Raw genomic sequence first — 26903 nt, forward strand, 5'->3', positions numbered from 1 at the left:
TCCAATTTGGAAAAAATTTAATTAACAAAATAAAGAGGAGAACATGGTCCAGGAGGGGCTCTGGGAGGACCCCTGCCACCCCGCCCGGGGCCTGGGACCTGGTCGAGCAGAACCAGCCGGACTAGCAGGCCTGCTCTGCACTGCGCGCCCCGTGCGCACAGCGGAGAACCACACGCCGCTGGAAGCCAGCGGCTCCGGCTGCCTGCGCTGGCTTGGCACGTGAATGCATGCAAACAAAGCAAGGAGGTTCAAGGGCTTCACCAGTTAATTTTGGCAAAAAGAGAAAACAAACAAAAAGCTAAAATTCATAGCAGATTAGAAGCCACTGAAGTGAAAACCATGTATTTCTCGGTAGGGAAAGAGACTACAACTACAACCTTTTTCTCCTTTTAAGTCTCTGCCATCCTCTCCCCCAACTCAGGTCAAAGTTCATAGCAGCATAACACAAAGTCCTCTGTCAGCCAGTGTTCTCTGCTGTGGGGTCAGAGTTCACAGCTCAAGTTCAGTCCGTCCGGAGAATCATGGGAGGGTGCTCACTGTCCTCCTCCAGCCGCAGGGCGCTGGCTTCCTCCTCCAGGCACGCGCCGCCCACGGCCCCCAGCTCGTCCGTGTAGGCTGCAAAGAGAGCAGGTCACCTGAGCTGGAGGGGGCCCTCGGGGCGACCCGCGCAGACTGCCTTCTGCTCCCTCTTGTGACCGAAGAGCTCTCTGCAGCCGCGGCAGCTCAGGACGCGTCATTTGTCTGCAGAGAGCACGGGCTTCCCGGGGACAGGCTGTGCTTGCCCCGGAGCGGGAGCACGGAAGCGCGCCTCGAACTGGCGTGGGTGCTCCACGCTAACGCCACCGACACTCGGCGCTCCTGCAAAGAGGAGCGGAGCAGCACGGAGGCACACTGATGTCTGGGGGAAGGTAACTCACAGCAGTTGAACAGCCACGGCCAGACTGGCCACCTGTCTGTCTGCACGCTGACTGACAGCTTCTGCCACAGCACGCCTCCTCCCAGGGCCCGGGGCCAGGGGTCCCTCCGCTTGAGGAAGGTCAGACAGGCGGAGGGCAAGGCCTCAGCACAGACGCTGGAGAGGCAGCGAGCCGGGCACAAGTCCTGTCCACCCAGAGCGGCCTGAGCCAGGACTGTTTTCTTCAAAGAGGAAGAAAACCGATTCCGCCTCACAGCCGGCTCTGCCTGAGGACGCAACTCCCCTGCCCAACACCAAGAGGGCGGCCCTCTGAGGAGGGAAGCAGAGCGAGCACGCGGGGAGTCCCGGCCTCACTGACCTCCCAGGCCCGAGTCTCCGTCAGCCTTACCCAGTCTCGTGGGAGATGCAGGCGCGTGCGGGCCTTTGGCTGCGGCTGTGCTGTAGGTCTGAGTCACCAAGGGGCAGTCGTGAGAGGCAGAGTCTAAGATCTCATTGGTTGTCTCCATGCTGCCATCCAACCTGGGGAAAGTGGACAAGAACACACGGTGAGGACCGTCGGGTGCAATGGCAGGGCCTCGGCCGGAGGGCCAGACCTGCAGCGACAGAGGCGAAGGCCACTCGCCAGGACACGCATGTGCACTCGAACACTGCGGGGACGGGGGTGTTCCCTCGAACTTTACATGGAAAGTCTGACAAAAAGACATGCCTACGAGGCCAGCTTATTTCATGTGGAGGCTGGTGGCCATACACAGGAGTCGCTATGAATACTCGCCCGTGCACCAACCATCAGCACGGCCGGGACAGATTCTAGGCAACAAGCAGCAGCAAAGCAAAAGCCCACAACGCACTGCTTCCCCATGAGCCAACACCAACTCCTCTTTTCAGAGAAACCCTCTCACATGAGACCGCAGGCCCTCAGAATGCGCCCTGACCGTGCGGGCGGACGGGCCGTGACACCCTTTCTCGTGAATGTGAAATCCTGCGTCTATCTGCAGCCGGTCCCTCGGGGAGGCGGGAAGCCCCGCCCCCAGGAAGGGCAGGCGCAGGGCTGACCACTTCCCGCCGTCCCCGCCAGCAGCGCATGGTCCCTGGCAGACGGGGCAGGAGAGCGGGCGTCTGCGCCCGCACCGGGATTGTCTGGGAAGGCGGAGCTCCTGAGCGGCCTGGGCCAGTCTCTCAGGGGCCTGACGGCAGCCTGGCCGAGAGAAAGCCGAGGGGGCGGGAGAGGCCGACTTACTTGTGCTGCTTCATGAGGGTGCACTCGCCGCCCTCCTGGGGGTCCAGGTTGTACATGTACAAGTACCCGTCGGACGCGCCCACCAGCAGGCGGGGGATCTTCTGGATTCTGTGGGAGGAAGAGCAGCCACATCCTAGGACCACACTTTGACCGAGTTACTGACTAGCAGCCTCGCCTTTGGCCAGGCCAGGGGAGCCCCTGCCCCCAAAGCGAGCACAGATGTAGCCGAGTGAGTGACACACTGTGTGCAGGACCAAGGCCATGCCCACTGTGCTGCCTGCGGCCCCAGCATGGAAGCCGAGGGCATCCTGACCGGGAAAGTGCGCCGGCGCCCCAGGGAGAGCAGGTGGCGGCAATCGGTCTCCCGGCTCCCCCACTACTAAGGGCGGGCGGTTTCATAAGGCTTCTTCCACTAGGCAGGCGGGCAGAGAGGATGAGCATAATGTCTGTAACATCCAGTCACAGCGAGGCCATGGCGGAGCGCTCCCCGCCACGCAGCGAGGTTCCCAGAGGGCTCGATGCCCGGACTCATCGCCACAGGGCTCCAGACACAGAGGGAGCCTCTGCAGGAGGAGCTGCAGGAGCACTCACATCTGACGACCACGGTGCCCGTGCGGGTCCCCGCTGCACGCAAACCTCGGCTCCGTCACAGGCCGAAGTCTGCGATGGTTCTCAGGCTGAAGGATGGTGAGGGGACCACCCAGCGCGGCCTCTGGACGTGCTCAGGCAAAGGGGAGGGAGGCTGCAGGGACTCACGTGGTCAGGGAGCAGATGTTCTTGTGGCCGCAGAAGGGCAGGCGGACCGTGGCGAAGGCCCGGCCCTGGTTGAACATCTCGGTGACCTGGGAGGGCAGGTAGCTGGTGGAGTTCAGGAGCATCTTCCCGAAGTAGCCGGTCCAGGTGGAGGGCTCCTCCTGCGGCCTGCAGGGAGTCAGCAGAAGCGTGACTCCTCCGGAGAGGACCACGTCCCACCCACAGAGACAAGGACCAGCCCGAGTCTAAAGGAGAAACCACCCTCCTTCAAGGAAAAGGGGGCAGGAACCACAGCCTCTGAACAGCCTGCCCTCCCGCGTGGCTGCGTAGATTACAGAAACAATTAGCAGCGAACAGGAGACGTACAGGCCCCACCACGACCGCCCTGGGTCTTTTTAGCAGAAAGTCTCAGACGCCTCTGAGCACCACTTCCCAGTTGCTCCTTTCCCACAGCCCGGTTCGTCGCTGCTCACCCTGTGCACCGGCGAGTTACTGAAGTGCTCCCTGGAGCAGGAGCGCCCTGAGCAAGCCTGGCCGGGGAAGGCTGACGTTTTAGGAACAGCAGCAGCGCTCCGTGCCGCACGTGCCCATTGCAGGGACACACGACTCACATCCCCTGCTTTAGGAACGCACCCTCCGCGGGCAGCCTGGCGACAGGCGCCCGGCACCGGGCAGTGCGCCCAGACGGGCTTCTGTGCGCAGGGACGTGCTGAGGCGGATGTCTGCACTGACCACGGCGGCCCCCGCGCCCTGCCGCCAGCCTCCCGCACAGCACCTCCCGCATTAGAGCGCCTCACGGGACAGATCCCTCCCTGCCGTGTGCAGACTCGGGGACACCTATCCAGAGCCCGCGAGGGCCTGCCCCGCAGGAGCAGCGGAGTGTGGGCTCCGTGCGCTGGACCAAGCGCTCTGCTGTTTTCCAAACCATCGCGTGTTCACACTCACTTTTCCTTCACGGTCTCGAGTTTGAAGATGTGCACCGTCTCCGTGTTGCTGGAGGCGGAGAGGAACATGCCGTCCATGCTGAAGGCCAGCGAGCAGATGCTCACACACCTGCGGGCGGGAGGGTCAGCTGTCAGCCGGGCCCCGGGGCCACCGGCAGCCTCCCGAGGGCCTGTACCCAACGCCGCAGGGGAGGCAAGTCCCCCGACGCCACCGCCTCTGCTGGCGCCTCCTCCTTCCTCGTCCTTCTCAAACATTGAGAGGAAAATGTTGGGAATGTGACAGCAATTCTTTAATATGTTCTTAAACAGCCCATTTTCTTCCATTTAAATTACAGCAATTCTTAACATGCTGAGGGTAAATTGGCCACTTCGGTGATGTTTAATAGAGTAAAACTTCAACATTCCACACACTAAATCCCTACAGTAAGTCGTAAAGTCACTGTAAAAGCCCTAAAGCCAGCAATAGCCTGCATTTCCTCCCAGTCCCGGGAGCACGCGGCCCGTCCACAGGAAGGTCCCGTCGCTCGGTGCAGACTCGAGGAGCGCCCCGTGCGCAGCCAGCCTGCAACCGCGCTGGGGCCCTGCCCGCGGTCCCAGCAAGGTGTGTGCCGCCCTGCCGGCTGCCAGTGAAGGGGCGCTAGGACAGATGTGGGAGTCGCTACAGAAGTGGTGTGGTGGTGGGCGGGGGGGGGGGGGGGGGGCGGTGCTTCGGCCGGAAGCTTGGCCAGAGGGACACCGGATGCGGACTCAGAGGCACCAACATGACAGCCAGGCGCCGGGGACAGCACAGGCCACGTCCCCGTGGAGACAGGGGTTGCTCTTCTGAGGAACCGAACGTGGTGTGGCTGGGACTGGGAGGACAGGAAGGGAAATACAAGAGCTGGATGAAGGGCCAGAGGCTGGGGTGGCAGCTGAGGATGAGGAGTTTGGGGCGAGTCCTACAGGCAAAGGGAGGCTGGGACAGGGTCCAAGTGGGTGGGCTCTGCCTGTACTCTCACCCCCAAAGAGCCAGGGCTGCGTCTGAGGGAAGGCTGCGGGGCCGACAGTGGAAACCACAGGGAGCGCGAGGTCAGAGGGTGGTGTGAGTGGGGCGGGAGGACGGACGGGACAGAGGAGACGCGGAGGGGGGCAGCCCCGGGAAAGCCGACGTGCCTGGGCAGCAGGTGCCTGGAACGAGAGGAAGGAGTCTCTCTGGCTGGACACTGGGTGGCCGGACAGTGGCAGTATTTAGCGAGAGGGCGCGGGAGCGGGCGGGGGACGGGTCGGAGGAGACACATGGGGACCCCAGGAAAGCAGCCTGGGCCACACGCACACGGGCACGCAGGCAGGGACGCGTTTAGGAGGCTGTGGCTGCGGGCGAGGAGAGCGTCCCTGGCAGCGGTAAGACGCGGGGGGACGGAGCAGGAGCGAAGGAAGGGTGCAGAGCCGGGCAGGGAAGCAGGGGAAGGGGAAACGCGAGGGGCGCGGGCTGGACGCCTGGCTGCGGACACAGGACGTAGGCTGACGGCGCACCTGTGGGAACCGCCCCACGGGAGGGAGGGATGCCGGCACGAGGTGGGGCTCACGGGGCAGGGAGAGGGTGGAAAGGACGCGGTGAGAGGCCCCAAGGACTTTCTCCGGACCGGGAGGCGGGTCTACCAGAGCCTGACTGGGCGGTGCCGAGCCCAAAGGTCAGGTGCTGCTGAGCCAGTTCACACGGCCACAAGCGGGGTCCAGGGGTCTGGCTCTGGAGCCTGGATCCCCACCTCTCCTGCGAGTCCTGAGGCAGAGGGCCCGGGGTGACCGGGACAGCCCTTCTCCGAGGGCAGGGAGGCGTGCCAGGCACGGCCAGCAAGCTCTGCAGGCGGCCGCGAACAGGAGGGAGGCCACGCTGGGTCACGGTCTGCTTGTTTTAAGGCAGAGCCGCACCACTGGCTGGGGTGGGAGGGGAGGTGAAGGGCCGGCTCGTTTTCAGGGCAGCGAGTCAGGACGGAGCCTGTGAACCAGGTCAGAGTCCGCAGCCGCCCGGCCGGCTCTGCCGGTCCCTCCGCTCCCCTATCTGGCCATCGCTCTGCGTTCCGCTGGCCTGAAGTCACGTCCCTTCACCCCCAGCTGTCCAGTCGGGCTGAACACGCCTGTCCTTCACCTGGTGCCCTGTGGCCACGTTTCCACTTGTTGGTCACAGAGAACATGAAACTGAACCCAAGGAGAACCCAGATTCCATTCTGGAGGCTTCTACACTTACCTCTTAACTCCTCTCCGGAACTCAAAGAGCTTCTGTCCCTCTGGAATGGAAAACACCCGAATCACGGTCCCCTGCGACAGGAAAGAACACGGCTGTTAGCGAGTCAAGATGGACTGGCTTCATGTCTTCCTTGTCCGACGATAAATGAAGCACAGAGCGGTCCTCCATGACAGCGCGCTGTGGGCCCCCTCCTGGCCAGCACCCCCCCCAGATGCCCCAGCGCCCCCGCCCCGATGCCCGAGCCCCTCCCCCCGATGCCCGAGCCCCTCCTGCCAGCCCGCAGCAGGCCCTCTACACAACCACCTCCTACTTCCTGCCACAAGCTCTCCAGAATGCCCCGTTGTTCACCAATCACTCACCACTTCTTCTAATCATTAATAGCCTTGAAGTCAAACATGGAATATACCAGTTTTACTTTTTCCTACGTCACTTGAAGCTGAAACCATTAAAACTAAACGCTTTAGGCGTGTACCCCGCACTGGGAAGCACCTCCTAACGTGATGGGCCGCGAGTTTGACATGCTTGGTCTAGCCGTCCATACCCACTGCGGCCCTTCCTGCCACTTGGAGCTCCTGACCAAGGGAAGTGACGATGGCCTAAAGGGATCTGTCCACCCACAGTGGCAAGACCTGCATCAAGAAAACCCCATGAGACCAAAGGAAACATGACTGGCGGGGAGACCTGAGAGTCTGTCCGTTCCTGCGACCCTCCCTCCTCCTCCTAAAGCATTCACAGGGTCTGCGGGCGGACAGGACTGAGCACCGGGGACTGAGAGACCTGCCTAGGCAGGGACCCCGAGAGGGGTGGTCCCCGCCGGGGGTGAGGACTCAGCGAGCCTGCGCCACAGAGCAGACGACAGGCCGCGCTGCCCGGCCGTCGGAGAGCAGGTGCAGGGAGTGGCCGCCCTGTAAGACGGAGAGCCTGTGTGTGTGGGGGGGACCCACCGAGGCTGCGGTTCTCGGGGAGCAGGGGTGTCGGCACGCGTGCGAACACCGGGCAGAGGCTCTGTCTCCGCAGCCTAAGCGCTCAGGGCTCTTAGACGCGTTTCCATTTCATGCCAGGCCGCTGTGCAGCCCTGACTGACGACGAGCCGCTCACAGCTGGACGGCGTGCCGAGGCAGGACTAAGCCCGCACCTAGGGCGGCCCCAGCAGCCAGGACCCAGCAGGGCCGAGAAGGCCATTGGTGGTCTGACCCCTCCACCCAGGAGGGTCCTGTGTAAAAGCTCTTTGTCGCCCAGAAGAAACTGTTCTTTTTACTGGCCCCCAAGACCCAGTGAGAACTACAAAAGCAGAGCCTGATTAACCAAGGGTGACAGGACCCCATGGCCAGGCCGTGCTCCCAAGGGAGGAGGACAGGACCCGGTGGCACTGGGAGGCCTGCAGAGCCCAAAGCACAGGCGGCTGGGAGTCGAATCCTTGCTTCCGCCCGGCGCTGCCCTGGGAAGACTGCTGGCCCGCTGAGCTCTCCACATGAAAGGGAAAGCGTGCCCCTGGATGAGGGGTCAAACGAGGTCATGACACGAAGGGTCTGGCAGACTCAGGACAGGGACCAGGAACAGTGGCAGCGTCGCTGCAGAAACGGGGCCGAGAGTCAATGCAGAGCCGCAGGGAGCGGGAGCGGGAGCGGGAGCGGCAGCCTGGGTCTCACTCGGTTGGCTGGTTCAGGGGAGCACGAGTGACTTGGGAGGGGAGGGGACTTGGGTTCTCAGTGCGAAGCATCTCAGGGACCCGCCACCTGCTGCCGGGACACCCAGGGCTGAGCCCAGGCAGCCGGCAGCTGCGGGGCAGGTCCCAGCGCTCAGAGGAGGGAGCAGCCAGGAGAACGAGAGGGGGCGGGATTTTAAGGAGAAGAGAACAGCAGGAAACCACAGAGCCGCTCAGTGAGGAGGAGAGGACGGGACCCTCCAGTGTCACGGACGCTGAGAAGGGGTCGCACGGACGGGACTGACGAGGCCTTTTCTCCGCGTGCAGACAAGGCCAGGTCCTTTTACCCAGAAATTCTTCTCACCGGCTCTCTTAACAATCAGAGCTGCACACACACGATTTCTGGGTAGGACTTACATACACTCCTCTCTATAGGCTTTGAGTAAGTGAACGTGGCGCAGCTGTTAAAGGCGCTTTAACTCAGAGAAGCGCAGTAGGATGCAGAGTGGGAAAAGGAGGCTAAGTGTGACACACAGTGTGACCACCCCTTTGGGAGGGAAAGAGTGAAAGGCGAACATGAAATGTGCCCAGACCCGCCCCTCAGACCGTCTCCCTTCACTCTCGCCCCCCAAGTCCTCTACCACAGCCGGCGGTGGGTCCCGGCAGGGCGCAGTGCTGAGTGCGTGCTGTGCAGGGCATTTCAGTCTGCTGTCCCCGTGCCCAGCCCCCCGCCGGAGCCCGCTCCCAGGCAGCACCCGGGCCTGCAGGCGGGTGGGCAGCTGGCTGTCGCGGTGCTCCTCGGGGGCTGGGACGCAGACGCTCGGCTATGCGCGGGCTGGTTACCACGGCCCGGCAGCCCTACCTTCTCGGAAGCAGTGGCGAGCTTGGTTCCACTGGCGTCGAAAGCCAGCGCGGCCAGAGGACTGTCGTGAGCGGGAATCATGTTGGCGGCTCTCTGGTGGGAGGGAGAAGCAAACGTGACTACCAAGCCCCCGGCTTACCGGGGTGGGGGCCAGGGAGAGGCGCTCGCACCCTCAGAAGAGCGCCTGGGTGGCTCAGGCTGCTCCAGCGCCCCCGGGGCAGCGCCGGGACGAGCGCAGCTGTGCCGGGGGCAGCACGGCCACACCCGCCCTGCAGCCAGCGGCCAGCGGCGGGCACTGCGTCACCGAGCCACGGACGCCAGGGCCCGCAGGGTCACTCAGGGACGAGCGTTTCCGAGCGCCTCCGGGAGCCTCACCAGGTTGATGGTGTCGAAGACCTGCACCTCTCCGATGGTGGCGCTGCCGGGGTAGGCCAGGTAGCAGTTGTCATTGTTGATGGACAGCGCGCACAGGCCTGGGGACCAGGGAGCAGAGCGGTCAGGGCCTGCGGGCTCCTCTGTGGTCCTTAGACAGACCGCGCACTCACTCAACCACGAGCGGGAGGGAGGGTCTGAGCAGCCGCGGCAGCGCACTGCTGGGCTAGGGTCCCCCGCGGTGACAGCAGGGCTGTGAGCAGATTGAAGGCCGCTGGTGGGAAGTGATTAGTGACCTCGAAATTGGAAGCTGACCAAACCACTGACCGATGTGGTCACAAGACCAGCGCCAGGGGGAAGGGAGGCTGGTTTAAGGTCGATACACTTCAATCTGCCTCCATCTGTGGGCTCTGAAGGAGAGAGCTCCCCCTCCCCCCGCTGTCTTCAACAGGACACCCCGAGAAGCCCCGCCCTCCTGGGTGCACTCACCCGCCGGGTTCGGGGGCGTCTCCCGGATGGTGTGCAGCACCTTCATGTCCCGAATGTTGTGGATGTACAGACTCTCCTCCAGGCACACGATGAGCCGCTAGAGGAGAAGAGGGAGGCGAGCGTGAATAGAGCCGCCACGCGGCACGCGCCCAGCCTCAGCGGGCTCCTGGATCACGACGCTCTGCGTTCCCCCAGAGCACCACTCGGCCTGGACACTCCCGGGGGGCGCCGGCGTCACGGCAGCTCTGCCAGCACCGCCCCGGCTCCGGTTAGGGCGTGCAGAGCCCATGTGCCGTCCGTCTCTACTGCCGCTGCACCAGGACGGCTCGCCCTGCCACTGGGTTCCAGGTCACAGGAACGGGCAATGCGGGAAGAAAGTGTGATGTGTTTTTGGTTTGGTTCTCTCCCCCCTCCCCCCTCTGCCCCTCATGAAAACCACATCGAGTGCCTTGGGTGGGTTTGGTGACTAAACACCTGATGTTGAACTGGGCGCGGCAAGATGAAGGTGAAAGCCGAGGGAGCTCCTGGAAGTGTAAAAGTTCTCCCGGCACCCGGCTGGTTTGCAGGGTCCGGGTCCAATGGCATGGTGAGCCGTCCTGCACTTCAAGACAGATGTCCCTGGAGTGGTGCGTCGAGGGAAAGACAACTTGGCTCGCACACACTCAGTACCTGCTGCCCTGGGACACCCACATGTGTTTTAAGCTTTAAAAAGGTTCAACATGTTATGGTTCAAAATCTCCCATTTTAACCAACGTTTTCAGTCAATAGACCAATCCCGTTTCAGCCAGGTCAGCGGTCACGTGGCAGTAGCCGCCAGCAGCGCCCCGCATGGTCCCCGGCCCCTCAGCCCGCCCTGCCCAGGGCCTCCGCCGTGACCGGAAGCCGGTGCTGCATCTGTGAGCACAGCCCCGGGAGCCCAGGAAGGAACGCAAGTGCTAGCCGCCAGGCCCACACTCGGGGCCGACACTCTTGTTTTGGGGAAGATACAAAAGCAATGAACTTGTATCACTTTTTGGGGGAGGGGGTTAATCTTTACCTGGATGTTTTTCCCACTGCTTTTTCAGAGAGTGGGAAGGAGGGAGGGAGGGGGAGAGAGAGAAACATCGATGTGAGGGAGACACCTCGATGGGTTGGCTGCAACCCAGGTATGTGCCCTTGACCTGGAATCACACCGCCACCCTTTGGTGCATGGGCAACGCTCTAACCACTGAACAACTGGCCAAGGCATAAGCGCACATCATCTTAAATAAAAAGTAACTAAGTTTAAAAAAGGAGGAAGAAGATGCTAACAGATTTCTTAAAGTAACACGTATAAAAGCAGAAGAAGCTAAATAAACTATGACTCAACTCTAAGGATGACTGTGTGGACATCGGCCAGCCCTCACTTAACACTGCCCGCAGCCCCTGGGACCTGCAGGACGTGGGAGAACGCCCGCTTCCCCAGGCTGATGGACAGAAACAAGCGCCGAGCTCCTCCGGCACCTCATCGCGGCACCATGACAGGACGTTCCGTGAGGCTGCTGCAGGCACGCATGCCGGAAGGATGAGGACACCCGGCGGCAGAGGGCAAGGGCGTTCACCAGGGGGTGAGCCGAGCAACACAGAGCGCGCCGTGTCGAGGCAGGGTGCTGGGTGAGGCGAGCAGGGGCTCGGGCCAGAAACTGGCTCAGGACCGCGTCTGTCCTGGAGGCGCCGGAGGCCTCCGGGAGGGCAGTGACCGCGCAGCCGCAGCCGCCCGCACACGGGCCCCGGGCAGAGCGAGCCCGACTCCCTGCGCTGGCGCTCACCTGCCTGTTGAGCTTCACGGCCAGGATGGTGTTGGAGTAGCTGTAGTTGCAGATCTCAGTTCCTTTCTTAAAGTGGCAAACTTTCAGCTTCCGAGGAGCTTTGAGGCTGACGATGGCCACCAAGCTGCTCGAGAACAATCTTTCCACGATGCACACGTCTTCGGTGTCAGCTGTAAGGAGGAAACACACACGCACCCACATCAGCAGGCGGAGGCTGCTCGCACACGCGAACACGTGTCTCAGTGCAATTACGTACAGCAGAGCACTTGGGGCTACACGGTGGGCGCCGGCGACAGGCCGGGCTGTGGGGACGATCCCAGGGCAGCGCCGGAGTCTAATTCACCGCTTAGGAGCCACATACACACCGCTCTCGGGGTCCCCCTGCCAGGAAGGCCCTGCACTCTGCACGGAGGGCCCCCCTCTGCTCAGACGCTGCCCTGCAGCAGCCTCCCCCACCCCCACCCCCCCGTCAAAGGGAGGCTTCCTGGTTGCTCTCCACATCACCCTGGTCCCTCCTCCCCGGCGGTCACCTGTCCTCATGTGCATCTGCCCACCGGCCGCCCCTTGTACACAGTCTGGACTGTACGCCCCGTGAGGACAGAGGCCGCACCTCCTGCTCACAGCTGTCCCCTGGCCTCGGTAACGGTACTGACAGACGCCAGGCCCCACCGAGGCTCTGAACAACTCACTCCGAGTCTTGCTTTCGTGTGTGAGCGGGGTGACTGCCACTCATGGCAAGGGGACGCCTGCGGTGCCCGGTGTGAGCACGTGCCCATCCATTCACTCAACACTGCGCCTCAAATTAACCTTTTCACCAACGCAATCCGAGCAGGCAGTTTTGTTGACAGTAACTGCTTTCAAAATCAGAAAGGCAGAGCATCTAGAATATCCAAGGCTATCTTGAAAAAGAACTGGATGGAAGGGCTGACGCCATAGGACTTCAACACTTAGTACGTAGAGGAAGCTACATCCACCAGACAGCATGCTGTGGCACAGACTGACAGACAATCACTGGGAAAGAGTAAGCCGCAGAACGAGACCGCACTTACAGGATTCCTTTAAGCACCAAGGCAATCCATGAAGGAAGACACACCTTTTCAACAAATGGCCGAACAGGAAAAATCACCTTTACGCCCACCTCACACCATCCAGCAAAATAACCTGAGGGGAGCACTACACTGATAGAAAAGCTGAAGCTACAAAGTTCAATGTTCAACCCCTGAGCATGCTGGCCAGGCAGCAAAGCTGCCTTTAACTGCAAACAGTCATAAACCACATCCCAGAGCTTTCAAAGAGAGCACTGAGAAATGTCTTCACGACCTGATGGTACGCAAAGGTTTCTCAAAAGGACACAGCAAGCAAAGATCATTAATGAAAAAAAATCAGACTTCATCAAAAGTCAACATGTTTGCTCAACAGATAAGACAAGCCACAGAACAGGGAAAAAAATTTTCACAAGACATTATCTGACAAAGGACTGGTACCCAGAACGGCTAAAGAACTCTGGCAACTCAGCAATGAAAGACAAACCACCAGATTTAGAAAGGAACGAGAGATCTGAACAGACTTTTCACAAAAGCTATACCAACGGCTAACAAGGCCATGAACGTGCCGACACCATCAGGGAAATTCAAATGAGAACCACAGTGAGAACCGTCACACATGCATCAGAATGGCCAACGTGGGAAAGGCTGACGCCACCGCGTGCTGGCGAGGGCACAGAGCCGCCAGCCTCGACTCAGCACCGCAGGGGATGAGGAACAGGACACACACGTAGGAAACTGGTAGTTTCTTACAAAAGGAGTCCCACGCTCTTTTCCAGGTGTTCACCTGAGATAAATAAGACGCAGGCCCACAGAAACAGCTGTACAAGAGTGCTCCAGCAGCTTCGTTCTTAACGGCGGAGAGCCGGAAAGCCCAGAGGCCAGGACGCAGAGACCCACAAACTGCCTTACGAGGCTACTCCAGCCCTGCACTCCCTGTGTGTGACCTCTACCCCCAAAGAAGATGGCCACATTGGCCTCCAGTTAGCCAAGCTCATGCGGAAGCCGTAAGGCAGTCTCTACTGATAGCAAGAACTGCTGGCTAGGGTGTTTGTCCACCTTTCCCACCCAATGGTAAGTTTGACATTTCAATGGGAAAAAAAAAAAGCAGGTGAGAACTCCTAGAATTTTAAAAACAGAGTGTGTGTGTATGGAGGCAGCAAAGCTAATTTTTTCCTATATTTTTATTGATTTCAGAGAGGGGGAGAGAGAGAGAGAGAGAGATAGAAGCATCAATGATGAGAGAGCATCACTGATCGGCTGCCTCCTGCACGCCCCATCCTGGGGCTCAAGCCCGCAACCTGGGCATGTGCCCTGACTGGGAATTGAACTATGACCTCTTGGTTCATAGGTCAATGCTCAACCACTGAGCCATGCTGGCTAGTCAGCAAAGCTACTTTTAACTGCAAATAGTCTTTAAAGAGACCAGTATATTGAACCCTTCCATAGGCCCATCACCTGATTTAACCAACATTCACTTTCTGCCTATTTTTTCTTTTCTGAAGTTTCAAAGGTCATCACCCTGACCTCTACCCGTAAGTAAGTCTGGTAAGCCCCTCTAACAGATAAGGACGTAGGAAAAATATATCCTCCAGTCTGTGACTGAGAATGGAAGACATCTTCTGTCACGCGAATTCCAGGTGGTGACGAACTGCATGGAGAGCCCTACGACCGGAAGACGACACAGGAGACCACCCGGGCCGCCGGAACAGGACAAGCCGTTCCAGAGGGAAGCCGTACGAGAGAAGGCAAATGCATTCGAACGGCGGAAATTCCAGACCTCAGAACGGCAGAGACCACACACAAGGTCAAAAGCAAACACCAATCCGGAAGAAATATTGGCAACCCACGGCAAATGGTTAAATTGTTTTAAATCAGTAAGAGACAAAGAATCCAACAGAAAAGCAGGCAAAGGAAAGAAATACGCAGTTAAAGGCAAGGACTAGCCCAGCTGATGTGGCTCAGTGGCTGAGTGTCTGCCCAGGACCCAGGAGGTCACGGTTCGATTCACAGACAGGGCACATGCCCGGCTTTCGGGCTCAATCCCCAGTAGAGAATGTGCAGGAGGCAGCCCATCCATGTTTCTCTCATTGACATTTCTATCTCTCTACCCCTCGCCCTTCCTCTAAAATCAATAAAAACATATTTTTAAAAAAGGCAACAAGCATATTTCTTATCTTAGACTCATCTCCCAAGTATTAAAATGTTTGACAATGCCTGTGCGGCAGGAAGCGAGGAGAAAGGTGCTCGCACCATTAACAAAAACATGGTCCTGCCCCCTTTTAAGGACAACTTCGCAATATCTACCAACTGTAAACTGATGATCTGTTGATTTTCCTAACAGCTGTTCTCACAAGTGGGAAAACAAAGATTCCGCCCAGCAATTCCACTCCCCCAGGCATCTATCTACTGAGGAGAAATGAAGCCCTGGCCGGTGTGGCTCAGTTGGTTGAGTGTCGTCCTGTGTACCAGAAGGTCACCAGTTCAATTCCCCGTCAGGGCACATGCCCAGGTTGTGGCAGGCAATCTTCCTCCCCTCTCCCTTCCTCTCTTTAAAATCAACAAAAACATGATATATTTTTAAATAGAGAGAAATGAAAACACACATCCACCCCACAACTTGTACCCAAATGTTCACAGCAGATTCTTTAAGAGTCACAAAACCCAAATGTCCAACAGCAAAACATGGTCTAGCCACACACGTGATGTTCCTGAGCAGAAAGAGAAACGGAGTACTGACACATGCTCCAACATGGGGAGCCCTGTAACACGCTAAGTACCAGGAGCCGGGCGGGCAGACTCCATTTATCTGAAGTGCCCAGAGCCGCCAATCTCTAGAGGCAGAAGGCAGATCAGTGCTTGCCAGGGGTGAGGCGGCGGAGGGCAATGGGGAGTGACCGCTGATGGACTCAGGGTTTCATTTGGGGAATGATAAAAATGTTTTAAATTAGACTATGATAGGCAGTACAACTTAGTAAATACACTAAAACCCATCGAATTGTACACTTAAAACAGGTGATTCTGGTAGCATATAAATGACATTTCTCTCTCTCCATCCCTCTCCCTTCCTCTCTAAAATCAACAAAAACATATTTAAAAAAAAGGCAACAAACATATTTCTAATCTTAGACTCCCCTGTTAAAAACATACACAGGCAGACTACTGCAGAAATTTGAATTTTGGCCAATATACTGAGATCGGATGTAAGCACAGGGAGACGGGGACTGGTGAGAGGATGGGCGACAGGGACAGAGGGAGAAGCGAGGCGTCAGGGCGGGACCTCACCAGGGTCTCCTCAGAGACCAGAGGCCCTGGGCCCTAGAACACCCGCATTCAAGAGGGCTCTTACGGGGCCAAATCATACACCCCACACTGGGTTTTCCTGGGGAAACACCTGAGGGTGTCACCAAACTCCAGGAGCCAGACAAAGGCCAAGGCCACCAACACCTGGAGCCACCCCATCCTGTCACTTAGGAACAAACAGCACAAAAGGGTCCCCTGCGAGTCCCCGGCCCAGGGACGGTGCTGGGTCTGCTCAGGGGCGCGCCTTCATGAGCAGCCACCCTTCCCACACGGGGAGGGACAGGCTCACTGCCTCTCTGGTCATTTCAAGCTCTTCCCCATGTCCACTACACCCAACTCCCAGGAACCCGTTCTCAATCCTCACCCAAGGAGTGAGGATAGTTTTTCCATTGATTTTTTTTTAAATAGAGAGTAGAAGGGAGGGGAATGGGAGGGACAAAGAGATGGAGGGAGAGAAAGAGAAAAAGAGAGAAACACACTGATCCGTTGCCTCCCACATATGCCCTGACCAGGTCAGGGGAACGACCCACAACCCAAGTACATGCCCTTGACTGAAAATCAAACCCGAGACTCTCTGGTATGCAGGAGTATGCTCTAACCACTGAGCAATGCCAGCCAGGGCCCAGGGAATTTTTAAATCCTCACCCGAAGATATGTTTTCACTGATTCTAGAAAGAGAGGAAGGAAGAGAAAGAGAAACATCGATTGGTTGCCTTACACACACCCTGACCAGGGATCAAACCCACAACCATTCAGTGCAAAGAATGATGCTCTAACCACTGAGTTACACTGGCCAGGGCCCAGGGAACTTTCTTTTTTTTTACACATTTTTATTGATTTCAGAGAGGAAGGGATTGGGGGGGGGGTGAGAGAGAAACATTGATGATGAGAATCACTGATTGGCTGCCTCCTGCAGCCCCTCCTGGGGACCAAGCTCCAAGCATGTGCCCTGCCTGGGAATTAAACCGTGACCTCCTGGTTCACAGGTTGATACTCAACCACTAAGCCACGCCATCTGGGCTCCAAGGAACATTTAACACATGAACACACACAGACCCATGTACCCAGCAGTCCCTCCCTGCCAAGGGGCAGGCACACGGCTCAGCCCTCCCAGGAAATGCAGGTGCGTGAGGCCTCAGGCCGGTGACTGAAGGGTGCTGCAATCACATGGGAAGCCAGAGAAGCAGGGCTGCACATTGTAATCACGGAAGATGGCCCGTTACCAAGACACAGTGCCAATCAGCACTCAGGCTGCCGGTGCCGGGGGCCTGGAGAGACCCCAAGCTTCCATTACAGCCGACTTAAGCAGAGAGGCTGCTGGTTTCTCCCCTGCACGACCCGTTACTGTAAGTCTCACTGAAACGTGCCAACCAGCGCACGGCCTGTCACTCAGAGCGACGTCAGAAAGCACCTCTCAGATCCTGATGAGGACGAGGCCTGTGAAGGCAGCGACGGCTCACTGCGTGATAAAAGGCACAGGTGTCTCCATTTCTCTCTTTCTCTTTTTAATATGTTTTTATTGAGTTCAGAGAGGAAGGGAGAGGGAGAGGGAGAGAGAGATAGAAACATTAATGAGGAGAGAGAATCATTGATCGGTTGCCTCATACACACCCCACACTGAGGATCGAGCCCGCAACCCGAGCATGTGATTCCCTGACCGGGAATCGACCCCATGACCTGGCTCATAGGTCGACACTCAACCACTGAGCCACGCCGGCCGGGCCGGAGGCGTTTTGATCAGGGAAGCAGGCTCTGGTCACTTTGGCGGAGGCAAGGACCAGTCTGCTCATGCTGACTCCCAGAGCTGATGCTTCATGAGGGATGTTTCCCAGCTCAGAACCTTATAAAAGGCAAGGATATTTTGCCTAACGGTAGGATTTCATTGCAGTATTCCATGGAAGGGATACCACAGATTTGCATATTATTTACCTTCTAACTAACAAAGGACATAAAGAGGAAGATAAACGGGCACCCACAACCAAGCACAGCAAAGCATACATGGGCGTCTTCCCAACTTTCCTTTAAGTCTGAAATCCCAACAATACAGATAGTATAGAACAAGATCTCCCCCTGCTGCGGGCAAAGGCCTCCTTGCTTAATTAAACAAAAGGCCCAGCAGCTGTCAGTCGCGGCTCCTGTAACAGCCACAGTGGCTGAGAGCAGACCTGACTGCCTGTGATGGTTAGGAGTTAGGAGGGTGCGTCAGTACTGAGCCAAGGCTGAGTTTTGAGGCATCAAGTACTCTTCTTTGCTCCGAGTCTGTGTGTAGAAAAATGCCAGAAAACAACCTTGGCTCAGCAGCTAATCTGTTTCTAAGAGACACTCTTCTCTCTAACTCAATGCAAGTGTGAAAGAGGAGAGGTGGATGCAGTTCTTGGAGGAGAGAACTTAATAGCCGCCCTTTCAAATATGAACCCTCCAGCCCTGGCGGTGTAGCTCAGTTGGTTGAGCTTCATCCCACGCACTGGAAGGTCGCTGGTTCGATTCCCAGCCAGGGCACACATCTGGTTTTGGGTTTGATTCTCAAGTGGGGTGTGTACGGGAGACAACTGATCGATGTTTCTCTCTCTCCTTCCTCTTTCTCTAAAATCAATAAAAAACATGTCAAAAAATAAAGTATTTACCCCCAAAAAGTTCTACATCCATTTCACCACCTATTTTTTAAAGGCCAAAGATCACTAAGAAGAACAAAGAAATCACCATGTCGGTCAGCAATCACCCCCTCTCTTAACAATGCTATCAAGACAACACCTTTTGTCCCACCAAAAACCACTGAGAAACGAGGTGCCAAAACCAGTGAACAAACTTCAAGAGGACAAATCAGTCATTAAACTGACTCCGTTGAGGAAGAGGGAAGATCAGGTACTCTGACAAGCACTGGGTCTCCAAACGGGGAAATTCTGTGGAGCTCAAAGCAGATGACTAGTCACCACAGCCACAATTAGCAGCACAAGCCAGGCCCTGGTGTGGATCAGTTTTAGTAAGTGCTTCAGTCACTGCGAGAGCCGCAGGGAACCCTTTGTCCAGAGACCAGCAATCCTGCGTGGGTCTCGTGGAGGCAGCCAGTGGGGGGTTTTCGGAAACTCGGACATCCACTTGAGATGAGCGAGCGCACCAGCTCGCAGCTACCCAATCGACCCGCAGAGCACACCTCCCGCTTCCCCGCGGGGCGGGGCTTTTTTAGAGGAGCTGGTGAGCGCCAGGGGCAGGCCGAGGGCAGAACAAATCAACTGCGCTGCCAGGCGGAACCGGAGTCAGGAGCTGACTGACCGCAAGGCTGCGGCTGACTTCCTGGTGGGCCAGACTCAACCTTCTCCCGGGTCTTCATCTTATGCTAATGGGCCAGGTGGTATTTGGGTGTGTCCTCTTGTCTTCGTGTCCCCGCCTGCCATGCACAGAAATGTGCACTTGGTTTTGCCTTCCTCCGTTTAGATGTAAGTGTCACGAGAGCAGGAACTTTGTCACTACCCCGATCTCCACCAACGAAACGGCTGGCAGACAGCAGGTCCTCAATAAACGTTTGCAGAGAGGATGGGACCAGGAACAAATACGGGATGTCTAGCCCCGAGGCCCGAGGTGAAGTAACCCCTCCAAAGTCACAGTGACGAGCGAGAAGTCAGCTCACGCCCCTTCTGCAATTCCAGTTGGCCTCACACGGGCCGGCTACGCAAATCCCAGAAAACGGCAGCTGAAGAAAACAAATCATTCCTACGGGCTGTGAAACCTTCCCGGAAGCCCTGCCTGACAGAAACCTGAACGCTGTAAATGGCATGAAAACGGGGGAATTACAGAGTAATACACACAGTATGACGCCATGTATTGGGAAAAAATCAGATGTGTACATTTATAAGTATGCAAATACACAGAAAAGATCTGGGAGGACACACGCAACTGTCCCCAGCAGCCACCGCGTGGTGGACTAAGGTGGAAGAAGAGAACTGGTCAGGGCACCTGGACTTGAATCAGTGTCTGATTTAAGAATGCATATCAATTCCCGTTAAACGTGTCTATAATGTTTAAGAGGGGGAAAATAAAGCAAACACTTACTGCATTCATAGATCTGTTCCAGCTTATCCACAGAAGAAAGGGAGAAAAATTTATAACCGGACTTACTACCAACAGCTAGGGACCTGCAAAAAAGCCAAATGCAGAAATAAGAGCTGATACGTGTAGACAGCACAACGCACACACTGCTCCCTGTCACGGCACCACCGCTCCCCAGCGTTAGCGCCGTCACTCCATGTGGTTGTCCCCGGTGAGTGGTGGCCGAGCAGAAAAGAGGGGGCAAAGGAAGCTGACACGCCCACAGCTAGGACAAGGTGAGGGTCAATAAAATATAGCATCCTTATTTAAAACGTAGAACTATAAATGTGACATATGTATTATGCCCTAAGTTAATGATCCCCTCACAACAAAGTGGTTTCTCAGGCGATCCGATGCACGTGCCGGCCTGTGCGGATCCAGGCTCAGTGAGCACATCCAGGCCAGGAGCTGGCAGCCTGTGGGGCCGGCGCCTCTGCGCTGCAGTGCGGGCCTCACCAATGCAGTCCGACCACCACGTACGGCTGAGCGGGGGGACGGAAGTAAAAGGGACCCCAAAGCTAACTGAGGATCCGGAACGGCAGGCTGCACGGGTGGCCTGCAGGGACCCGGCGGAGGCTCTGCTGCTGCCACGAGGCTCGGAGGGGCCTCCGGACTCTCCAGACCCCTCCCCAGCAGAGCCGACACCACCGGAGGGGCCCTCAGCAGACCCCTGCTCTCCAGGACGTGACTGACCCGGGGAAGCAAGAAGAAAGCACAGCCTCGAGAGAGAGGAGAGAAAGCGGGCAGCGGTGGGCATGCACAGAATCGGGTCCGGGGCCGGGGTGTACTCAGTGCTGGGAGGACACGGCCACGGGTGGAGGCGAGGCGGAGGGAAGCCAGAGCCCAGGAAGAACGCAGACAGACACTTGGTGCTGCGGGGGTTTCAGCTGTTTCTAAAAACCTGAGATCCCACCTCTCTCTCTCACAGAAATCTACAGCGGCCCCCTGAACAGTGTTGGGGGTTGGGGCGCCCACCCTGCACAGTAAAATGTTTATAGCTTCTGACGCCCCCAAAACTCAGCCGTCCCTCAGTATGGGGGCGAAGGGGACTGGTTCCAGGAACCACATGGATACCCGAATCCACAGCTGCCCAAGGCCCTTACATGAAGTGGGCAGAAGCCACACGTCCAGACTGTTGCACCTGCGGGGGGACCCAGGAGAGGGGGGCGCTGTTCCCTCGGGGAAGCCTGTGTTGCTCAAGGGCCCTGTGGTCCAGGAACAGAGCTCTCAGCTCTTACCCTTCAGAATGGCATTGGTTTATCTCAGAAACAGAAACGAACTTGCTTCAGCTCACATCCTTTTTCTTTGTGAAAACAGTTCACTACATTGAATTAATTATATCAACGAAGTGTTACCTGTAAATATTTTGAAAATAAAGGAACCAACACAAATACCAGAATAACCAAGGCTGAAAACAAAATCTCAGTGCCCGTGACTTCCGGGAACTTGGTGCTCAGGAAAACCTTTTCCAGTTAACTAAGGGTGCTAGCGCAGCACCAAAACCTCCCCCCATCATTTCTGATTTAAAAGTCATTTTTATAGTATCACTAGAGGCCTGGTGCATGAAAATCATGCACGTGGGAGGGCATCCCTCAGCCTGGCCTGTGCCCTCTCGCAGTCTGGGAGCCCCTGGGGGATGTCTGACTGACAGCTTAGGCCCACTCCCTGCAGACATCCTTAGCAATGCTGCATAGGCGGGGGAGGCTCCCGCCACTGCCGCTGTGGCTTCTGGCTGCATGGTTCTCCCCCTGTGGGAGCACACTGACCACCAGGGGGCAGCCCGTGTTGAGCATCTGCCCCCCGGTGGTCAGTGTGCATCATAGCGACCAGTTGTTCCGCTGTTTGGTCAATTTGCATATTAGCCTTCCATTATGTATGATTTCCCTTGTGACCCTACCATCAATAGCCCCTTCCCTTTCTAATTTCTTGTTGACTTAGAAACCAAGTCACCAAGCTCATTAGTATTACAGATGAAATAAGCCTCTTCATGGACAAATGAGGAGCTGTAATTCATTAGTGAGAGCCTGGCTCTTGATCTATCTGGTTCCCAGACGCACTCCAAGCAGGCAGGATCTGACACTGCGCTCCGCTGATCAACATCAGAACTGGGGCGTTCTTCCAAATATTCTGAAACCGACTGAGGGCATTAAATCCATAGCTAGAATGATAACCACGTGGTTTACCAAGCAACGGTGCGCTGCAGTCAGTAAGAAATGTAAACAAAAATACTCCAATTATTCCTCGATATGTGTATACGGTATAATATGAGTGTATATTTTCTCAACAAAGGCAGACAGTTTTAAAGGGTGATGCTAAGTATTTTCAGCTCCAACACCAACAGTTAAAAACGTTCACACACCCATTTGGAGATTCTGCTTTGTAACCCCTCAGGACTCACCTGACCATACAATGGCATATTAAAGCGAGAGGAACAGTAACAGGTAAGTCTGAGATTCCCCCAACAGATAATCTTATTCCCGAATGTGCATGTGGTAAGTTTGTTTAAGGTAATACAATGAATACCTTCTATTGACAAAGGGGAAGCTAGCAAACCTTAACAGAAAAAAGGATCTATTTGCTTAACACCCCCACCCCCATGTCACTACTCCCTCCTGCCTTCAATGTGTCCAGTGTCAAAATCCAAAGATGCTGTCGCGCCCTCGGGAGAGAGGCCCTGGAGAGTGGCTGCTCCTGAAACGTAGTTGGAGCCGACCCCCTGCGTGTCCCCTCACTCCACCACAGAAGCTCCCCACCGCCAGCCTCTGAGGACCCCGCGGGGCGGACGGGGCGGGTCCTCTGCCTTCCCCACCAGCAATCTAGGGTCCTCTTGCCTTTGCCACTTGCTAGCTTCCAAAATGTTGTTGCTGTCTCCTTTCTCATTCTCCCCATCCTACGGGGTTAAATCCTTTAAAAATAGCTTTTTGAGCCTGGCAGGGTGACTCGGTTGGTTGAGCATTATCCTGTGCACCAAAAGGTTGTGGGTTTGATTCATAGTCGGGGTGCATGCAGGAGGCAACTGATCTGTGTCACACATTGATGTTTCTTCCCCCCCCCCACCCCTCGCCCACTCCTTTCTCTTCAGAATCAATGAAAGTATCCTCAGGTGAGGATTTTAAAAAAAACACCTACAAACATCTTCTTGGTATTTTATTAGTGTTTTGGGAGGGAGCCAAAATAAATGCTTGTCTTTGGTTCACCATCTTTATCTGCAAGTCTGTCACTGCACTTAAACTTGAGTATTCAATATTTAAAAGACAGTGATTTCCACTAAAAAATGAAAATGTGAATTGTATCTTTTTCTTAACTCCTTTTTCTTTTCTCTACCCTCTCCAAGTGACCAGTCCGTAAAGGCTTTCCTTTCCATTACCTTCCTCGTTAGAGGGTAGAGAGCACAGTGCTAAGAGGAGAGGGCCACACCCATGAGGCGGCATCCACACGTGGGCCTGCGCACTACTCACTGAGTTGATCGCCGCACGGGCTCTGGTCTCCGGCTCAGCCACTCCCATGGCAGGCCTCCCGCGGATTCCCAGAGCAGACTTCATCATTTCCTCCTAAACCGACTCCTTCCTGACCCTTCTCCCATAACGTCATTTATCACCGTTCCCCAAAAGCCAAGCCAGAGACTGGGGTAACCTTCCCTTCTCCCTCCAATGCATCACGTGTCCAGCAGGTCGCACCAAGTCCTGACAGCTAAGCAGTCCCTTTCCCCCGGCCTCCTCACACACACCCCACAGCAGGCAGAAGGACCTCTCTCTTTAAGATGGGAGGCCCTTAAAAATCACCTGCTCCTAAGCCCACCAACTCACTGGTGAGGAAAAGGAGGACAGAGTGACCTACTCAGAATAATACCTGTAACCTAGACAAGCCCTGGTTCAAGAAAGCAATAAATCCTAACAAGTGCCCCTATCGTCTCTATACCTTAACTTTTCCAAACGTGCACGTCACTCCTATAAACAGAAGACTTGGAAAATCACGTTCCTCTCTCTATCCCATCCCGATTACAAATGTAGCCTAAACCAGACATTGCCGAATCCCTTCCCACAGACCAGGGGTATCCCCTGGAAGAGTTCCATCTCTGATATTTCTATTTGAGATTCAACTGATAGCTGCCCCCTATCAGTTTGTTACCTTCCCTTTCAAAAAGCCAAAAATTCCTCCAACATAAGCCTTCCACAGTGTTACTTTCAGAAACTAGGACCGGAACTAACCACGGAAGGTCAAGAAGATGGGGATCATCTGCTGTTGGTTTCTTCTCTGGTCTAGTAAAAAACAAAACAAAACAAACGGTAAAAAATAAATAAAACTTACTCATACTTTTAGGATAAGAATCACAGGGGGAAACCCACGACACTGAAGCCATTATCGGCAGGACAGGAGGCAGCAGGGGGTAGGCGAGGCGTGCTGAGTGTTAGGCGTCACTGTCACGTACACGTCTCCTATGAAGTGGCTTCCAGACTTTCTCACTAAATACAGTGAATGTGGGTCCTAGACCAATGCTCTTCATCTTGTGAAAAACTGCTCCTCTATTAAAGTAAGTTCTGGAGATGGGCAAGGGAGGGAACGCTGTGAACTGTAAGGCTGCTCCTCAGGGACTTCTGTATTTTTCAAGTATAGATTTAAAACAAATTCGTCATTTCGATCAACAAACCTTTTGTATAATCCTAACTTGCTATCCCTTATGATTTCTGTTCATACTCTATGAAGGCCTCTTTGGCAAGTGAAAATCGTAACACAGAAATCTTCTCTTGAACTAATAACTTCAGGACTCCCCGAAGGTGAGGAAGCACGTGATCTCCAGCTGTAAAAGGTCTTTTTGCAGGCCAGAGAGAGACAGTCTTCTATTATATAGGGAATTCGGTGCTCATGTGAAACGACAGCAAAGAGAATGCTTGGTCAAATTTTACTTCCTTTCAATATAAATGAAGTGGAGTGAAAAAGTGAAAGAATGGTAGGAAATGTTTTGGAAATTCTCTAATTTATACAAGACATAAAAAAACCCATCAATCTACCACTTTTATATTTTTTACTGGTCGCAAGATGCTAAGGGCTAAAAAAAAAAAAAAAGATGCTAAGGGCTTAAAAAGCAAATCACGGTTGGTCTGAAATATTCTACTCCCTACCTGGATACCATAGCCTATCCAGTGGTTGGCAAACTGCGGCTCGCGAGCCACATGCAGCTCTTTGGCCCCTTGAGTGTGGCTCTTCCACAAAATACCACGGCCTGGGCGAGTCTATTTTGAAGAAGTGGCGTTAGAAGAAGTTTAAGTTTAAACAACTTGGCTCTCCAAAGAAATTTCAATCGTTGTCCTGTTGATATTTGGCTCTGTGGACTGATGAGTTTGCCGACCACTGGCCTATCCCAATTACAACCACATGCAACAAGTTGTCCAAACTGCTTCTGCGGTGCCCGCTTTTAGTCACATAGGCACTACGGCATTTGGTTGCTTTTATCTTCAAAGGTTGCAACAGTCTGATTTCTAACTCACTCCCCTCAGAATCCGACTCTTCGGTAGAATAATCGGTGTGGTCGAGTGGAAAGAACATGATGGAGAATTCCGCAAACGGATGTCAGCCCTGCCCCCGCTGCACCACTAATCAATCCTAAGACCCAGGAGCCTTTCTGGACGTGGGTCTCCTCACCTGTGGGTGGAGTAGTCACCTGCTCCCTTCCACCCTCCATGCAGCCCCACTGTGCGCCTATCTGCATTCGTGTCACAACTGGGGACCCGCTGCACGCCCCGGCCTGGGGCTGGCCACTCTTTAATCAAGTTGTTGTCCCCCGTTTATTTAATGCCTCTTTAAGTTAAATGTATGGGGGTGACATTGGTCAGTAAGATCACATAGATTTCAAGTGTACATGCCTATGACATGTGATCTGTATGTCACAGTGCGTACCCACCACCCAAAGTCAAATCACCTTCCTACCACCTTCTATTTGGCCTACAATCAAGCTTTTAATTTAAAAAAAAAAAATCTCATTTTCTACTTTGCGGATTGCACTCAACCAGTGACAACTCAACCAACTACGCCTTGGAAAGCCAATGACCCACTCCTCCTCTTACATCACTTCCTCTTACTCACGCCCCAGGATGGCTCTCCTGCCTGCCGGCCCCGCAACTCATCCTTCCTGCTCCCCGGGCCTTGGCATCGGGGCCTCTCTTCCCCTGGGCACGGCCACGGCCCATTCCCCGAAGGGCCCAGGCTCCCCAGGTATGCCTGTCACACACCCCGGGCTCAGTGTCTCCCCAGGTCGGAGGCCGGGATTAGTGCTAAGTTTGTTTCTTGCCCGGGGAGGACATCAAAGTTTCCTGCCAAAAAGAATAGCGAGACGTGAAGAGGAGGAAAGGAAAGCGGGGAGAGCGGCCCTAGGAGGACGAGGAGACTGGGAGAAGGGCCTGCAAGGGGGAACCGGGCGAGAGCGGGGCTGCCGGGACGTGCGAAGGACCCCACTCCCACCGGGGCGGAGGCGGCGAGACAACAGGTCAGGCCACAAAGTTCGGCCCAACTTTGAGAGAAATGGGGTCCACAAAGAGAAAGCCTCCGGCCGGTGGGCGAAACACCTCCGTCCGTCCGTCCCTCTCCCCGCCCAGAGGGCAGTGCCCGAGGGTCCCCGAGGAGGGCGCCCCTCCCGCGACGCCCCAGGCCCACCCCAGGGACCCGCCCGGGCTCCCGGTCCCGGCCCTCCGACCCCGGCCCGGCCCCTCCGACCCGGCCCCGGCCCCGGCCTTACGTGACGTCCTGGTTGAAGTTGGCGAAGAGCAGCTGGTCAGCGCCAGCCTCGCCGCTCTGACTGGCCAGGTTCATGGCGGGCGCGCGGCGGGCGGGTGGTCCCGGCCGGAGGCTCGCGCGCGGGGCGGGGGTCGCGTGCACTCAGGGTCGGCGCCGGGCCCCGCTCGCCGCCGGAGTCGCCGCTGTTCGCTGCCCCGGGATCAATCGCCGCCTCATCCCTCCCCGCTCTTGTTTATGCTCCGGAGCCGGGGCGCTCTGCGCGCTTGCGCGGTCCGCCCCTTCGGCGCACGGGCCTCTCACGGCGCAGGCGTGCTGCGGGGGTCCCGCCCCTTCACCTCTGGCCCGGGTTAAAGTTCCGGTCAAACACGCGCAAGCGTGGGGACGCACAGGGGCGCGCTGGGCGGGGCTTGGGGGAGGGCGCCTCGAGCGCCGCGCATGCGCTTGGGGAAGAGTAAGCGCTAGGTACACCCCCATCATTTTTTCAATATTAAAAGGCCCGCCATGTGTCAATCATCG

At 56.2% G+C, this 26903-nt stretch overlaps 1 protein-coding gene across 5 annotated transcripts; it reads right to left on the reverse strand.

Annotated features, from left to right (window-relative positions):
* WIPI2 (WD repeat domain, phosphoinositide interacting 2) lies at positions 1–26658 on the reverse strand. 5 transcript variants are annotated; one of them, XM_028131899.2, is made up of 13 exons: positions 26389–26658; positions 23867–23917; positions 19623–19705; positions 11230–11399; positions 9443–9539; positions 8957–9054; positions 8582–8674; positions 6075–6145; positions 3852–3959; positions 2910–3074; positions 2154–2261; positions 1305–1435; positions 1–615 (listed from the first exon to the last, which is right to left on the reverse strand). In XM_028131899.2, exons 1-13 carry the CDS (start codon positions 26460–26462, stop codon positions 503–505), a joined length of 1362 nt encoding a protein of 453 aa, XP_027987700.1. In that variant the 5' UTR covers positions 26463–26658; the 3' UTR covers positions 1–502. The 5 variants fall into 5 exon arrangements, with proteins under 5 accessions (XP_027987700.1, XP_054574179.1, XP_008154231.1 ...); XM_054718204.1 differs by lacking the exon at positions 26389–26658 and adding an exon at positions 25740–25851; XM_008156009.3 differs by lacking the exon at positions 23867–23917 and having other exon boundaries at positions 26389–26657.
* Positions 26659–26903: the final 245 nt, after the last annotated feature.

Source organism: Eptesicus fuscus, chromosome 6 (genome assembly GCF_027574615.1).
Source record: "Eptesicus fuscus isolate TK198812 chromosome 6, DD_ASM_mEF_20220401, whole genome shotgun sequence".
Taxonomy (NCBI): Eukaryota; Metazoa; Chordata; class Mammalia; order Chiroptera; family Vespertilionidae; genus Eptesicus; species Eptesicus fuscus.